The sequence below is a fragment of the Brassica napus genome, chromosome C3 (genome assembly GCF_020379485.1).
Source record: "Brassica napus cultivar Da-Ae chromosome C3, Da-Ae, whole genome shotgun sequence".
NCBI classification, from domain to species: Eukaryota; Viridiplantae; Streptophyta; class Magnoliopsida; order Brassicales; family Brassicaceae; genus Brassica; species Brassica napus.
Genome location: NC_063446.1, coordinates 10,436,550 through 10,453,933, shown reverse-complemented (window position 1 = coordinate 10,453,933; position 17,384 = coordinate 10,436,550). Strand labels below are relative to the sequence as shown.

General features: G+C 34.0%; 2 protein-coding genes and 2 pseudogenes across 2 annotated transcripts; 3 read left to right on the top strand and 1 right to left on the bottom strand.

Moving 5' to 3' along the window:
* The first annotated feature begins 1,284 nt into the window (after positions 1 to 1,284).
* LOC106388015 lies at positions 1,285 to 7,098 on the top strand. The gene is made up of 3 exons (XM_048752461.1): positions 1,285 to 5,641; positions 5,720 to 6,688; positions 6,764 to 7,098. The coding sequence occupies exons 1-3, from the start codon at positions 3,920 to 3,922 to the stop codon at positions 6,929 to 6,931; spliced, it is 2,859 nt and encodes a 952-aa protein (XP_048608418.1). The 5' UTR covers positions 1,285 to 3,919; the 3' UTR covers positions 6,932 to 7,098.
* A 162-nt stretch (positions 7,099 to 7,260) lies between these two features.
* Positions 7,261 to 7,922, bottom strand: LOC106385603 (uncharacterized protein At1g43920, Chloroplastic-like). The gene is made up of 2 exons (XM_013825516.3): positions 7,668 to 7,922; positions 7,261 to 7,558 (listed from the first exon to the last, which is right to left on the bottom strand). The coding sequence occupies exons 1-2, from the start codon at positions 7,920 to 7,922 to the stop codon at positions 7,271 to 7,273; spliced, it is 543 nt and encodes a 180-aa protein (XP_013680970.2). The 3' UTR covers positions 7,261 to 7,270.
* A 2,246-nt stretch (positions 7,923 to 10,168) lies between these two features.
* LOC106385374 lies at positions 10,169 to 11,919 on the top strand (annotated as a pseudogene).
* A 2,837-nt stretch (positions 11,920 to 14,756) lies between these two features.
* On the top strand, positions 14,757 to 17,088 carry LOC125582914 (annotated as a pseudogene).
* Positions 17,089 to 17,384: the final 296 nt, after the last annotated feature.

Below are 17,384 nucleotides of genomic sequence, written 5' to 3'. Positions count from 1 at the left end.
AGCAAGAAAATTAGTTGATTCTTAACTAAGGTCCTTAGCTAAAATTTAATAGTTAAATAGTCATTAAAGTATACTTAAGAAACTTTATGAGTTTCTAGAGATAATCATGCTCTCATAAGCTCGCTTAGATCATATTTTTAGTACTATGCTCATAAATCTATTTATTTTACTTTTTTTTAGATAAATCAGGTCGGTTCAGATTATATCAATTTAAATATCTGAAAACTATTAATAATTAATCAAAAAGTTTTGAAATATATAAATTAATCCAAAAATCTGACAAAACTAGTTAAACTATCTAAATAACTTAAGTACTAGGTTAAGATCCGCGCAATTGCGCGGAATGAATGTTATATAAAAAAATAATTTTTATATATTATAATTTATTTGTGCATGTATACAATTAAATTAAAATAAACACATAAATCAAAATAATACATTTCGTTATTTACAATACATTTTGGTAAATAAATCAAAACAGTCATTTTATTTATTTTATAATATATATACTAAATTTCAAAGACATGAATATATATATAGTATATTTTAGTATAAATATTTATTATTGCAAATTCGTACTCATTTGATAAACATAAAATTTCTAATGTGCGGGTTTTTCAATGCGAATTTCAAAATTAAAATATTAAGATTTCAATACTTTTTGAATACAAATTTAAAATTTAACATGTTTATGTATATTTATATGTTATATAGTTTAATTTTAAAATATATTAATATATAATATGAATGTCTATTAAAAAATTTAAACCATTGATCACAAAATTTTAGTGTGAGACATTTAACATTTTTAGTAATTTATAGTCGTTTTAAAATTTCAAAATATAACATATAAGAAAAAATCTAATTTTTTATTATATGATTAATGTGATTGTTCAATATATTTTAATAATATAAACTTTTTTTAAAAAAGAGGAAAGATACAAAAATTGTTATCAAATATTTATTACTCATAATCATTAATTTTCATATATACGTTAATCATATTAGGTAATTCCGTATCATGTTATTACAAAACAATTTGTATCTTGTTATTACAAAAACAATTAAACCTTTGATCACAAAATTTTAAAGTGAGACAGCATTTTTAGTAATTTATAGTCGTTTTAAAAATTCAAAATATAACATATAATAAAAAATCTATTTTTTTATTATATGGTTAATGTGATTGTTTAATATTTTTTAATAGTATAAACTTAAAAAAGAGGTAAGATACAAAAATTGTTATCAAATATTTATTATTCAGAATCATTAATTGTCATATATACGTTAATCATATTAGGTAATTCTGTAGCTTTTATTTAAGGAAAGTGCGAGAATATTCTTTTGTACGCTATTTATAAATTTGATAGTTTGTTTAATAAAAATTATAATATATGTTAAGATGGATCAACCTATTTTTTCTAAAAATTCTGAATTTCATTTTCATGGTGACCCGTGGCTACAAAAAAATATTGTAATGTTTCTCGATTAATATATAAGGGATTTACGTTGACAAACTCGAATTATAAGGATGCACTAGAGATTGATCTGCACGCCCGTGCGGGTGTTAATTTTTACGGTTTTATAAATTTTTATTCGTTATTTTATAATTAGTGCTATATATTTAAGATGTGTCGTCGTATAACTAATTGTATTCAAAAGATTTGGACTGAATCGGGTAATAAGATTATTTTTGGTACAAATATACGAACCTCTTTCAGATACATTGGTTATTTAGATATTTTTATATTTCTACACATCAGAATCAAAATCATCCAGACCCGAAAGGACCCAACTCAAACCTCATACATAAATTTATAATATCCAAGTGACGCCTAATTTCAAAATCCAAAAAAATTAATCCCGAAAGAAACAACTTGTACCTCAATCAGTATCTGAATATCCATACTTAACTAATTCTGCAAATAAATTAAAAAGAAAACTCTTTCTATATATTTGGCAAAAATAAGAAAAATAGAAAGAATTTTTTATTTAGTAAAATAGTTGTATGAAGTGAAACATTAAGTGACAATAAATGTAATATTTTTTCATTATTTTGATTTAAATTATTATTTTGTTCACATGAACTATGCCTTTGAATTATGTGTTTGGCTATGTAATTTTTCAGCAATTGGAACAAAGACAAAAGAAAGTTTTAGTAAAACAGATTAAACCAAACTATTAACCATATGCAAAACTCGGTTATCTTACATTTTTGTTTTTTATAATTGCACAAAGTTAATATTGATTAACTAATAAATAAAAAATCTGCATTATTACTTTTATGGTATATTATAATTAATGATTTGATGTATTGTTGCGGTAAATATAATTAATGATGCGATGTACTGTTAAAGTAATATAATTAATGAAATTACTAAAATAACATTATACTTTATTTTTATACACTAATATTTTTTTTTCATAATTAGTGTTTTATATTTTAGATATGTCGTAATATAACTAATTGTATTCAAAAGACCTGGATCGAATCGAATAATATGGTTATTTTTGATACAAATATCCAAATCCGTTTCAAATACATTGGTTATTTAGATATTTTTAGGGTCATATACATCAGAACCAAACTCATCCAAACTCAAAAGGACCCAACTCAAAACCTACACATAAATTTATAATATTCAAGGAGGGAGTAATTTTAAAACAAGAAAAAACGATACCGAAAGGAACAACTCGTACCTAAGTGGATATCTAGTGTTCATGTCTAACTGATTTTATAAACTAATAAAAAAGACCTTTTCTATGTGTTTTTGCTAAATTAAGTGAAATAGATATATTTTTTATTTATTTAGTAAGACAATTATATTGAGTGAAAAATTGAGTGACAATAAATGTAATTCATTTTTATTATTTTGATTTAAGTTATGATTTTATTCACAAAACATGTTTTTGAATTATTTTTTGGCTACGTAATCTTCCACCGATTGAAATTAAAAAAAAATTAGTAAAACAAACTAAAGAAAAACGTTTAACCTTATGCAAAATTCAATTATTTTACTTTTTTTATTTTATAATTGGTACAAAATTAATATTGATTAACTATTAAATAAAAATATGCACTATTATTATTATCGTAATATAATTAATGATGTGAAAGATTGTTAAGGTAATATAATTAATAAAGTTGTTAATATGAGTGAAATATGGAAATACAATTAATGTAATAATGCAATACTTGTTTTCAAATAATTCTGAGTTATACTACTATTCGTGTTTCCAAACAGTACTAAAGTGTAATTCAGTTTTAGATGGATATATTGATACAAATGGTAAATCTCCTAACGCAATAGTAAACTTTTTTGGTATAACAACGATTTAAATATTTCATTATAATATGTTAACCAAGTATAATATGTTTATAAAGGAACAGTGAGTGCAATTAATTTTGTTGATGAGCAAGATACTTATGCCGTTCGTGAGGAAGCATTTATTTTGTACTTATATATGTTTTGGTCTCTCTTAATATTCATGTTATTGTATTTGGAAAATGAGAAATCGGCCAAAAAAACACTGAACTTTGCGGAAATTGCCAAAAAAAACCTGTACTCGAACCTGACCAATAAAACCCTGATCTTTTGTTGACTTTTTTAGTTAATTCACAAACTTACGGTTGACTAACCAGATTAACACACCGTTAACCGACAGTTAAGACAGTGTTAACTCACCGTTAATTATTGCTGTGTAGTGAAACTACGTCGTTTCATTCAGTTGTTTTGTTAAACACAAAATCTCAAGACGACGTCGTTTTGCTTAATTAAAATTGTTGTTGCCTGGACTCGAACCCGTGCACTCGTGGTCCTAAGGGGGTTTTGCCACTGAGCTAGTGGACTTTTCGGAAGATTATCACACATGTTTATTTTTATTGATCAAAAGATGTGTTTAATTTCAATCAAACAAAATGAAACCCGTGTTTGAACGTAACCCTAATTTCTCAAATCGATTTGGGGATTTCTCTTGTAATGGTGAGGAGATGGTAAATACGAAGTTCACAAGGAATGGAAGGGAGGTAATGATTTTCGGAGCGATGAGGAATTTCGATTACGGGAGTGACGAAGCGGTTCAAGAGTCGAAAAAGGGTGGAGAACGCGATGCTTCTGTGAGTTTGTCATCGCCGGAGAGATCGAGGATTCGTAAAAGCGTTGAAGGGATATCGATGTTGGCATCTACAGAGGTGTCGAAGGCGTCGAAGACAAGGCGGGGAACTTCATATGGGTCGCCTGCGTCATCTCCGGAGAAGACCACGAGGAGGGGAACTTCATATGGGTCGCCATCTCCGGTGAAGGCCACGAGGCGTGGTTCAACTCTGTCTCCTAGAGTTTCGAAGAAGCAGAAGGTAAATGTGGCTCTTTCTGGTGATGACAGAGAAGAATGGCCAGAGACTGAGATGTTGGCATCAACAGTTGCGAAGAAGATAAGGCGGGGAACTTCATATGGCGGGTCGCCTGTGTCTCCTAGACAATCGAAGAAGCAGAAGGTAAACTCGGAGAGGAGTCTAGGTGATGATGGTGATGACAGAGAAGAATTTCTCCAGATTGAGGAATTTGGGGATATAGGTGATGATGGTAGGGAAGATGAGAACGGTATTGCTGGCATTGAGGAAGTTGGTTGTACAGATTTGAGTCTTTATTTTGGTGATAAAGCAAAAAATGATGACTGTGAGGTTGATGAAGACGAAGGCGATGATGATGCATGGGATGATGATAAAATCCCTGATCCTCTGTCATCAGATGATGAGAATGTAGAGGAGATGAGACCTGCACAAGCTTACAGAGAAGACACTGATCCAGAGGAGCTCCTTCAGCTAGGCAAGACATTTTCAGATGCTGAGGACTTCAAACATGCTTGTCTGAGGTATACCCTGAAAACCAGATACAACATCAAGTACTACAGATCCAGTAGCTTGAAGATGGGTGCAAAATGTGCCGCTGAGATGAGAGATGATGAGGCTCCTTGTCCCTGGATGGTTTATTGTTCGTATGATAGGAGGAAACAGAAGTTGATGGTAAAGACATACGTCAATGACCATAAGTGTGGGAGGACAGGGTTTTCCAAGATACTTAAGAGGTCAGCAATTGCAAGTCTATTTGCTGAGAGGTTAAGGCTGAATCCTAAGCTCACGGCAAAGGAGATACAGGCTGAGATATTGAGGGAGTATAAGATGGAAGTTTTAGAAAACTCATGCATGAAGGCCAAGACGAAGGTGATGAAAGAAAGGAGGAAGACCCATGAGGAGCATTTTGATAAAATCTGGGATTACCAAGCAGAGATATTGAGGAGCAATCCTGGATCAACCATGGAAATTGAGACCATACCAGGAGCCACGGTTGGAAGCAAGCAGCGGTTCTACAGACTCTACATGTGTTTCCAAGCACAAAAGGAAGCATGGAAGAAGACTTGTAGGCCTGTTATTGGCTTAGATGGAGCCTTTTTGAAATGGGACATCAAGGGACAGTTGTTGGCTGCGGTTGGAAGAGATGGAGACAATAGGATTGTCCCTATTGCTTGGGCTGTAGTGGAGATAGAGAATGATACAAACTGGGATTGGTTTGTGAAGCGTTTGGCCTTGGATTTGGGATTGGAAAATGGGAACGGCTTTGTTATAATGTCTGACAAACAAAAGGTAAACACTTTGCTTTCATGATACTCAATGAATGTTTGATTCTTGTTTCTGATTTCTTTTTTTTTTCTGATCTTGTAGGGATTAGTGAAGGCAGTTCATACCCTCCTTCCAGAAGCTGAGCATAGACAGTGTTGTCGCCATATCTACGAGAACTGGAGGAAAGGTGGAAAAGATCTAAGGTTACAGAGGTTCTTCTGGTTCATTGCAAGGAGCTACACTCCTGGTATGTTCAACTACAACATGGACGAGCTTAAGAACTATGATCCTGGCGCACATGCATCTCTGATAAAGACAAAGCCAGAGACTTGGTCTAGAGCTTTCTTCAAGATAGGCTCCTACTGCAATGATAATCTGAACAACTTGTGTGAGTCCTTCAACAAGACCATCAGGGAGCCTAGGAAGAAACCTCTGCTAGACATGTTAGAGGAGATAAGGCGCCAATGTATGACTAGGAACTACAATAGGTCTAAGATGGCTAAGGACAGGAAGACTAGGTTCACCCCGAAGACACATAAAGAGTTAGACAGGGTTGAGAAGAAGTCAAAAGAATGTAGTCTGCGTTGGGCAATTGGGCCAGAGACTGAGGTGGAAGATAGAGACCAGTCATATGTGGTGAATTTGGAGAATGAGACTTGTGCATGTCGAAGCTGGCAAATGAATGGTATTCCATGCATCCATGCTGCTAAGGTCATCCTTGGCGTGGGAAGAAAACTCTCTGAATTTGTTGCTCCTTTCTACACAACCTCTAAGTGGCGTGAAACCTACAGTTTTGGGATCAGACCTGTAAATGGGATGATAGAGTGGCCTCGGACCAATAGATTAGGTGTGATTCCACCACCTAATCGAAATGGCAAGCCTGGTAGGCCTAAAAACCATGATCGAAAGAAGGGAACCAATGAGACAGTGTCTACTACCAAGCTGAGTCGTGCGAACAGGGTAATGACATGCTCTAATTGCAAAGAAGAAGGGCACTACAAGAATACATGTCGGAAGGCTTTTGTTGAGAGCCCACCTAAGAAACCAAGAGGCAGACCAAGGAAATATCAGGTTAGGGTCTTAGTTTCTATCTCATTGTTTTTTAGCTCTCGGTAATGTGTCTAACAATTCATTTATATGTTGCAGGGACTACACTTTGGCGAGTCACAAGCTCAATCCTCAGAAGCTCAAACCTCACAAAATCAATCCTCACAAGCTCAAGCATCACCATGGGAAGTTCCTCAATCTTCAGAAGGTCAATCCTCACAAGCTGAAGCATCACAGACAGCATCGTGGGGAAGATGGTTTTTTTAGATGCTTGTGTGTTGTTTATGATGGTCTCTGTCTGAATGCTTTCGTTGTCTGTTGTTTATGATGATGTCTCTGTCTGAATGCTTTTGGAACAAGAACTACCTTTTTCTTTCTTCTCTTCCTGCTGTTTTAATTTGAAACTCTCAATGAAGATAGTGTTGGTTATTATCTTTGTGTTTTCATCATGTTGTTTATCTTGATGGTCTGTTCATTGGTGTGTTCATTTGTCCTTCTATAAACAATCAAGAAGTAAAACATAAACATTACTGAAACATTGTCTTAAAACATAGCCTTACATGAACCATGATTCTTACATAAACATAGCCTTACATAAACAGTCTCCTAGTAGCTATTCATAGACAACCCATCTGCTTTGTCAAACATGATCAACACAAGACATATCACAACGCCTAAACAAACCACCGAAAAACCCACTTTCATGATCACATTCAGCTTCTTAAGTTCATTGCTCGCCTTCCTGACATCTTCTTTCAAGTCTTCCTCCACGGTTTTCATGCTTTCGATCTCCATTTTAATTTTCATAACATCTGATGCAAAGCATTCAACTTTTGGCAATGCATCTTGAACCTCTTCGTAGACAGCTTCATCTACCCATTTATACAAGTGATCCTAGACACAAATCATGAACACAATCTTTATATTCAAACAATTTCTCACTGACTACCTAGCCATTGAATCTTATGTTCTTTTCTTAAACACAATCAAATTAAACACTTACATTTTGAAACGTTGGGCATCTAAAGAAAGTTCTTCCTGGATTGACCTTCGTTTTTGATGTGTATATCCCAGTTCTTCGACCACAGCCGCATTGCTCCGGGATACCACGAATTCCCATCGTATTCACAGACGAATCCTCACAACCCGAACTCATCATGCGATACTCGAAGAAGGAGAGATGAGAATCGAGATTCTTAAGGACGAAATCGAAGAGAATCGAGCTTGAATCGCGAACTGGATTTATGATTTCGCCCATTTAGGGTTTATACCAATCGGACGAGAAAACGCCGTCGTTTCTTTTTGATTCATTTAACTCGGATTCAAAGAGAATAAAAGAAATTGTGTTCGTATATCCATTGCAAAGTCCACTAGCTCAGTGGCAAAAACCCCTACCATTAAACCCGAGTGCAAGAGTTCGAGTCGATGGAACCCCATCTTTTTTTTAAAAAAAGTTAATGTAAAACGCGTCGTTTCATTAATTTGTCTTTAACTCGGATTCGAAGAATAAAAGAAATTGTGTTCGTATATCCATTGCAAAGTCCACTAGCTCAGTGGCAAAAACCCCTACCATTAAACCCGAGGACACGAGTTCGAGCCGTTGGAAACACATATTTTTAATAACACAGCTATATAAACGACGTCGTTTGTCTTTAATCAGACAAAGTGATGAAACGACGTCGTATACTTTAACACCCAAAGTTAACGTCCGCTTAATTAACAGTTAACTCGGTTAACGGTGTGTTTATCTGGTCAGTCAATCGTAAGTTTCTTAATAAACCCGAAAAGTCAACAAAAGTTCAGGATTTTATTGGCTAGCCCATATGTCCAGGTTTCTTTTGGCAATTCCCTCAAAGTTCAGTGTTTTTTTGGCCGATTTCTCTTTGGAAAATATAAAACGGTGAAATTATTATATCAAGAGGTGTAGGGCCGTTGATCAAAAAAAAAAAAGAGGTGTAGGGCCCACGTCTACTATGGGTTCGAACGTAGTGTTTTAAATCATCTCTATTATTAAAAGAGAAATACCCATTAAAAAATATCCATTAAAAAATACCTTTAAATTTTCTAACTTATTTACACTTCCATGTCACTGAAAATTAAATCAAACTACATATTTTAATGATTGTCTTTTCCAGTTAAATTAATAAATTTTCTTTAATCAAATTTAAACTTAATGTCATTAAATAAACCTACATATTTTAATTCTTGTTTTTTTTCTAGTTAAATTAATGAGTTTTCCTTAATCAAATTTAAACTTAATGTCATTAAATGAACCTAAAAATACATCATATTTAATGTAGCTTATTACGTACGAGTACGTCCCATTAATGAACTTGAATTTTATTTTTACGAAAACGTGAATCACTTGACTTATGTAATATTTAAAATATATTAAGTACAATATAACAAATGAATATAACCTACCTATACTTTAGTTTGAAATGATCATGTTCAAGTTTTATATAGTCAACTTACATCATGCATCGATCGATATACAATATTCAAACCACCTATAGTTTTCGTTTTCTTTATAGGATGTATCAACCAACCAATCATCCCATTAATTTTTTAAGCTTTATAAAAAAATAAATCAATAAATACAAACTCAAAATCCAATATCTTCTATTAATCAAAACAGAATATCTTCAATGTCGTATCGTTAATGTACCTATTAAAAATTGAAACTGTAACCATAATTACACTAATTATAAGAATAGATTTGATTCCAACCAATTGATCTATTACTTCGGTAATTGATTTGCTTGCAGAAGAGGAAACAATAAATTTAAAATTTATACGAATATAAAGATATAGAAATTCCAACCAATTGCCTATATTTGCGTATAATTTCCGCATAATAAGCTTTAAATTGAACATTGAAAAAGATAGAGAGATTTTTTTTAATCTTTTGCCGACACAAACTTAAACAAAACGAAGAGTTAAATGTAATTTTTTTTGTTACACTTCCCGGAAAAAAACGGTTACAACATGGGCTTTCATAATATGACCTTTTAACATATTAATGTTATGGACATTTAATAATTATCTTGACGAAAAACAAAGACTACAAATAATTTATTATTAATAAAATTATGAAATTATTTACAATTTGATGACTAATTCATCATCATTTTTTATACGTTAAATTTTTCATAGAAGTTTAAAAATCATTTTATTTTATTTAAATATGTATAACTAATTTATAATCTTTTATGTCATACTAAGTCATAATATAATATTTTTTCATATTTTACATTAATAACCATTGTTTTTATATATCGTCTGTAATTCTCTAATTACGTCTATTTGTTCAATTTTTTATATGATATCGAATATTCATCGTAAATAGATGGTTTAAGATGCCAAAAAAATTATTTACTTGGTGAATATAATACATCAAATATTACGAATACATTATTTAGTTAAATAAATAACCAAAAACCAAAAATTCAAACCCGCGCTGGCGCGCGGATCAGGGTCTAGTCTATCTATTATTATAAAGAGTGTTTACTCCCTCCTGGTGCTGCCACCTCAGCATCCAGCTAGGAAAGCCGTTTAACCAGGAGATGCCACGTGTCCCATGATTCTCGACGCAACGTATCCTTTAATCGTTGGTATGTTGGGCTTTGTTTTGTTGGTTTATTTGTGTACTTGGGCTCCGAAGATCGAAGATTTTTCTGGGCCGATGGAGTACGGGTGAAGTGATGAAACGAGGTTCGTCTTCGTCTCTCCTCTTCGTGTGGCGGCGATGTGGTGACGATTGTGTTTCTTCTCACAACCTGAAACAGTCGGTTTAATGGCTCCATGATCCATCATTCACGATCTACATTCAATGAGGTTAGCTCTTGCAAAGCTATGGAAATTCAAGTATTAAAAGGTTTGCATCCCTCCTCTCGAAATCATCCTATCGTATATAGATCGACGTTGATGAGCCAGTTTCCGTCGTCGACAAAGACGATCCGGCGTCTGCTACCCATTCAGTGGCCTCAGCCTCATAACGAAGAGATTTGTCTTGCCATGGAAGAAGCTGAGTTCGAAGAAAAGGTATATCTTCTCTTCTCTGTATTCTTTCATTGGAGTTTTTGCATATCACTTGAATGTAATTTGCCAAAATCAAATATTTAATCATGTATGATGAAATCTGTGTGATAATCATGAATGATACATTCTTGGTTTTGATTCCCGATTTAACTTTTTCCCGCTACCAACAAGAGAGAAGAGAAGAGAAGAGAAAGTTTACGCAGAAAGAAACTGAGAGTTATCGAAGAAGGAGATGGCGATGGAAATAGCAACACCGGCTCCTGCACCGATCACATCCCCAAAGATAAACATCACCCTCTCGCCAGCAAAGACGGAGACTCACAAGAAGAACATGATTCAAGTCTCCAACACGAAGAAACCATTGTTCTTCGACGTTAATCTCGCCAAGGTATTGTTATTTTAAAATCTCTTTGATGGGAACGAAAATTCCACACCGGATCTAGGTTTTTAAGCATCTACTTCTTATGTTTCGTTTGTGGAAGCGTGAGATCGGCTTGGTTGATTTAGTTTTGATTCCTGAACGATCTCTAGCCTTTATATGTCCACCAAAGTGTTTGTTTGTATTCCAAATAGAGCAATTTGAAAAAGTTTCTGAATCAATTTGTGTGATATGCATTGCGTTTGATGCAGAGGTACATTCAGCAACACAATGAGGTCGAGCTCTCTGCACTCTGAATGGGTATACACCACATTTTCATCATAACTTAAAATCTTATCGAAAAAGCATGGACTGGTCTCTCTCTTCTTTGTGTATTTTACTTTTAACTGTTTTAATTTGCACACAACAATAATGATGGTGGTAACAATCTCTGAGAACTTGAAGAACACTGGATTGACTACAGATAAGAGTAAGTTCTTTTTTTCATGATGATAGAAAAGCTTTCAATCTAATTCAAGACTGCTTTTTTATTATTATTATTGTTCAGAAGTGTTGACATCCACTGTGGGAATGAAAGATGAGGCCAAAGGAAAGATGGTTCAGAAAGCAAAGGCAAGTTTCACTACTTTAGCATCATCCTCCCATTTGTGTAACATTTTGACTTCTTATTTTTACATTATGTTTTACGCAGATTGAGATTGTGCTGGGGAAATCAGACAAGTTTGACTCTTTGGTGCCACCTGTGACCAATGGCAAGACTCCTTAGGAAGTAGCTAATGCAAAGACGGAGGCGGCTGCTGTTGAATCACAAGAAGCCGCAGCCACCGACGCCTAGGGACTGATAAGAAACACCACATAAGAATGATTGTTCTATGTTTTTTTTTAAATGTCTTTTTTTTGTTTCAGTTGTGACAAATCGAACATAATATTTTAGATATGTATGTAATAAGTAAAATGATGATTGAAAAAAAAGTTCTGGGTTTTGAAATTGACGTCGGTTTAGTCCATGTGTGATGGCGTATTGGGTGAATTTTGCTGATGAATTGAGAGATTATAATTGAGTAATCTTTGTGTTTCCATTCAAATTTGATGAAGGTGGTTTTGTTGGTAACTGACAAATCAAAATGGTTTAAGGCAGAACGTTTCACATGACTATAAGCCTTATTGTATCTGTTCACTGTTTGTTTTTGTGAATGCCAAAGTAAGTCTTGAGTAAACTCCTGTTGTGTCTTCGTTTTGGTGCAGTGCAACGAGATCAGAAAGATGTGTCATAAGCTTACCCATGATTGGAAAACCAGTAGTTGACAACCATCAAGAAGAAGACGATAATGAAGCAGATGACGCTGATGATGCAGACAATGCAGAGGACTCAGATGAAGAAGAATTCAAGCAAGAAACCAGTAATAATCTTCATAACATACAAAAAAAATTTTTTTACTGCTATTAGCTTTGATTTGGAGAATACACATTTCTTCTAAAATCTTTATGTGCCGAAACGAGTGTGATTTTGGAAGATTAGTTTTCCTTTTGCTATGAACAAGTTCAAATGTTTAATTATGGATTATTTTATCTTTGTTTCATGATGTTCATTTTTATATTAAACTTGACCGGTCTAGATAAGTAGCTTCGATACATTTATAGAATATAAATCAGTATCTGAGTAATGCCGAAAACTAAAAAAAAAACCCAAGTAAACCAAATTTTAGACTAACCAAATATAAACCAAAAATATAAAATAATTAAACATAAATGGATCTTTTGCGGTTATGGATTCCCAAAATGAAAGATCTCGATATGCTCATCTAACAAATCCATACTTAGGTTACACCATTTGATAATTTGCTAACTCAAGACTTGATGCAACCAACATCAAAGAACAACGGAAGTTTGGTTAAAATATTAGTATTAGTTATATTTAAAAAAGTTCACAAAAAAAACTTTAAAAAACTACTTACAAAAACCAACTTTATAATTTTTTTCTTATGTCATATGCTTTTACACCCACAAATGAAAAAAATATTTTTTAAAATAATTTTTCAAAGTTCTCAATTATTGTTTTACAAAATATTAATCATATATTTTATTGGATAATAAATATATATAACAAATCATGTCATCACTTCATTTTGTAATCTTAAAAGCTAAAGATTTTCAAAAAAAAAATTGCTTCTTTCTTTATTGACAAACAATATTTTCTATCACAGTATATTTTATATATATTCCTCAGTTAACTACGGATGGTATTTTCAAAAACTCAACTCCCAATTTTTACTTTTTAATCATATTTGCTACTGCGAAGAAACTATCAACTATTTTAATCTCATTTGTTGGTTACCAGAAGTATTAACAAAAAAAAATATATGGATTGATTGTTACACTTCATGGTTTAAAATCAAATTAGTCAACGAAGTCACTATTCTATAAACTACTAAAATGAAAATGAACGAATAAAACAATAGACCGGTGTTGATGACCCTCATCGACTAAATTGCACTGTCAACCAAATGAACATACAAAAACGGTTACACAAGTTTTATATTTTCACAAAAACATACATCACATTCCGCGCGTAGCGCGGACCGGCCCTAGTATTTATATAAATATGAATGCTTTAAATATAAATCGTACCAATGGCAATAAAAGTAATTATTCTATGTAAGAAAAGATTGTTAGAAAAATAGAATGAAAATGCATGAGAGAGTGACACATCAGCATAATGGCATGTAAGTAAATAAAGTACTAATTTAAGGTTAGTTTGTTAAACTGTTTCTCTATTAATAATTAAGGGATTTGAAATAGCCAAACTACGTCAAATGTTATCAAGTGAACACTAAAAGTCTATCATTTTGCCACTCGCTTGTGCATGCGGTGCTACACTTACAAAGATCGATTTAGTGGTTGTTTAGAGAAAACAAATAAAGACGTCTACAGCTCTATGATGGACCTAGGGGTGGCAGAACAACCAAACCCAACTGATGCAACTGAATCCAAAACGATCCAAACCAAACTAAAATATATGTCCCAATCATTCGGTTAAAAGTTGTACCAACACAAATGGTTCAGTTTAGTTCTGATTTATACTGAAACAAACCGAAAAATCGAAGTACTTGTCTAACTAAATATATTAATAATAGTAAGAATTAAGATATTTAACTGTTTAATATAAACAGCAAAATATAATTTCGTACATTTTACATATGAATGAATAAGAATCAGATAAGTCGCAATAAAATAAAAGAATATGAATCTCATACTTTATCATCCAAAATTGAAAAAAAAAATGTAAAGCTAGCTTCGAAAATAAAAATAGAAAATTATTAGATTATCTTTTACATTTTATAGTGGTGTTTGAATTACATATAAATATGAAATTCAATAAACTTAGTATCAAATAATGATTTATTTTATGTTTTATAAATTATATTTTTATAATCCAACCAAAACAAAATATAAATCAATTCGACTGAACAGAACAAACACAAACAAAACCTAACAGAACAACCAAACACAAACCAAACCAAATTATTTTCAGTTGACTTCAATTAAAATTTTCTTAAATCCAGATAAACCAAACCACATTGTACTCAGTATTATAGCCTAGGAGATAAATAGTTGGGCCTAACAATTCTATTCCATCGGCCCATTAATTAAATCAAAAGAAAATCGTCGTATCCAATAAAGGTCCATTGTCACCACCACATAACGAACTTCTCTCTGATCGGCAAACATCTTCTTCTTCGACGACGACGACCACCACCGTCCCTCCGTCATGCCGGAGATCGACGCGTTATTTGAATCGATCAATGTCCGCGACCTTCTCGCCGGACACGACCTCAACGATCCGACGACTCCACTATCGGCGCCGGATCTCCGTCTCCTCATAAACCGCTTAGAGTCTCACTCCCTCCGGATCAAGTCCAAAGTCCAGTCCTACCTCGTCGCCCATCACTCCGAATTCTCCGACCTTTTCTCGACCTGCCAAGACGCCGTCTCCAGGACTCGCCTGATCTCCGACGACGTCTCCGATGTCGTGGAGTTGATTTCGGACAGGCCCGTCGATGTGGAGATTCGTAAAGTGGTCGATGAGATAACGGAGAAGACCAAGGAGGTGAGGTTGAAGAGAGAGTCGCTTGAGCTTGTGAGTGCTATCGTGGGGATCTGCGAGGCGGTGGAGGAAACGAAGGTGGCTTGAGAGGAGGGAGGTTTAGATTCGCTGCTGAGAGGGTCAGAGAGCTGAAAGGAGTGTTGAGGGTTGGTGAAGAGGAAGAAGGTGAGCCTGTGGCTTACGCTTTGCTTAGGAAAGACTGGTCTGATTGCTTTGACGAGGTGAGTTAATGGGTGTCATAAAAATTTAATCTTTCTTGTGAAACGAGAAGCAATGAGTAAATGGGTATCATAAAAATCTAATCTTTTTTTTTTGTGAAATGAAGAACAATGGTTCAATGGGTGTCATAAAGTTCTAATCTTTCTTGTGAAACGAGAAGCAATGAGTTTAAAGTTGTAAGCTTTGTTTAGGAGGAAGCTTTGTTGTTGTTAGTCTTTCATCTTTGCTTTTGTCTGTCTAAGAATGTGAGGGTTTTAGAAGAACTGTGTCTATGTTTGTAGATTCAAGAGGTGCTTGCAAGATTCATGGGAAGTGCAGTGCGTTTTGAGCTGGACTCGAGTAAGCTCAGGATTAGTTATCAGCTAAGCGTTGGCGAGATTACTGGAATCGCTCTTACTACTGTTCTTGAGGCTATGGAGGTATGAATGTGATTGGACTTCTATATTGTAGCAAAAGTCATTTGTTTTCAGGCTATTTGAGTATTGACTGTTCTGGGTTTTTCTAGGTGATTGGAATGTTAGACTATGGGCTTGCGAAAGCAGCTGACTTAATCTTCAAGCATGTCATTACCCCAGCTGTAACTCATGCATCTACCTTTAACGCCGTAGAATATTCATGTAAAACTCAGGGGATATAACCGAACAGACGTTAAAGATAGAACAATCCTCAGATCATAAGGTATCTATTTTGTGGTAAAGATGATATCTGACCATTATCCATCTCATGAATTATATATTTTCTCTATCCTATAAGTTACGTGCTTCTTGTATTTTCTTCGTTGGTCCTTGTCTTCTGAACCTCTAACTGCTTACTTTCTTGAATGCAGACTGAAGATGTGGATGGAGAGGCAATATATTCAGGAATTCTTAAGGTTGTTAAATTCATTTGCAGTTCCTTGTGCTTTGGAAACGTTACATGGATCCATTCTTTCGGGAGATTTACATGGCCGAGGATATCAGAGCTAATTATATCTAAATTTCTTTCAAAGGTTCGTTTTTTTATAACTGGGAAACTATGATGAAATTTCTTTCTTTGAACTGCAACTATAGGTTGTTCCTTTTGGAGTCAGGTTGTCCCAGAAGACGCTTCAAAGCTTGCCGACTTTCAGAAAGTTATTGAGCGGACTTTTCAATTTGAAACAGCTCTAAAAGAATTGAGTTTCATTTCACCATCTGACTCGGAGGGGAGGCTCAGCAAATATGCTGAAAATGTTGAGGTTCATTTTGCATCCAGAAAAAAGATAGAAATTCTAGCAAAAGCAAGAAGTTTGATGTTGCAGTGTAACTTTACGATTCCCAAGGTGAGCTTATCGTCTTATCTACCGCATCAACATGTTAAAGATCATGACTGTGTAATCCTTTTTTTCAGGGACTTGCTATGAGGAATGCTAGTTTTGAGTCTGGTGGTGTCGAATCTTTAGATGAAGATTCGTCCAAGCACATGGTTCGCTTACTTTTTCATCTGAAGTGTGTATGGTGTCGGAAGCTGCTTATCAACTTATGCATTTGGTGCATAAGACTCTCGAGGTTAGCTCTTTTGGACTTGTGAAATTCAGTATTAGCATTTTTCAGACATGGTTGGGATAATAAACTTATTTTTCCCCGCAGGATGTTTGTGTGTCTTCTGCAAGAGTTGCTTCAGAGTTTACCACGCTGCTCGAGATTCTATACTTCTATATGAAGCTGTTGTTCTGTCAAGGTCAGTGAAAGAGAACTTTTAACGAACATCACATGAAAATCTGTCACGAATATGCGTAAAATCTTATAGTAGTTCTTCCTTGATCTCTCTGAAATGTGAAGCTAGAGAAACAACTCAATGGCATCAATCAGGCCGCTGTTCTTCTGCACAACGATTGTCTATATTGTTTGAAGAGATACTTGGACTTGCTTTTGAGGTATGAACAGATGTGTTTTATGCAAAAATGAACCGCTGTTTTAAATATTATTTCTTTGATTGATAAGCCAACGTTTCTTCTA

Excerpts from the sequence above, each read along its gene's own strand:
- LOC106388015 (XM_048752461.1), top strand. The coding sequence starts at position 3,920 with ATGAAACCCGTGTTTGAACGTAACCCTAATTTCTCAAATCGATTTGGG. Across the intron at positions 5,642-5,719 it reads TAATGTCTGACAAACAAAAG|GGATTAGTGAAGGCAGTTCA; the intron begins GTAAACACTTTG and ends CTGATCTTGTAG. Across the intron at positions 6,689-6,763 it reads GCAGACCAAGGAAATATCAG|GGACTACACTTTGGCGAGTC; the intron begins GTTAGGGTCTTA and ends TATATGTTGCAG.
- LOC106385603 (XM_013825516.3), bottom strand. The coding sequence starts at position 7,922 with ATGGGCGAAATCATAAATCCAGTTCGCGATTCAAGCTCGATTCTCTTC. Across the intron at positions 7,559-7,667 it reads GATGCCCAACGTTTCAAAAT|GATCACTTGTATAAATGGGT; the intron begins GTAAGTGTTTAA and ends ATTTGTGTCTAG.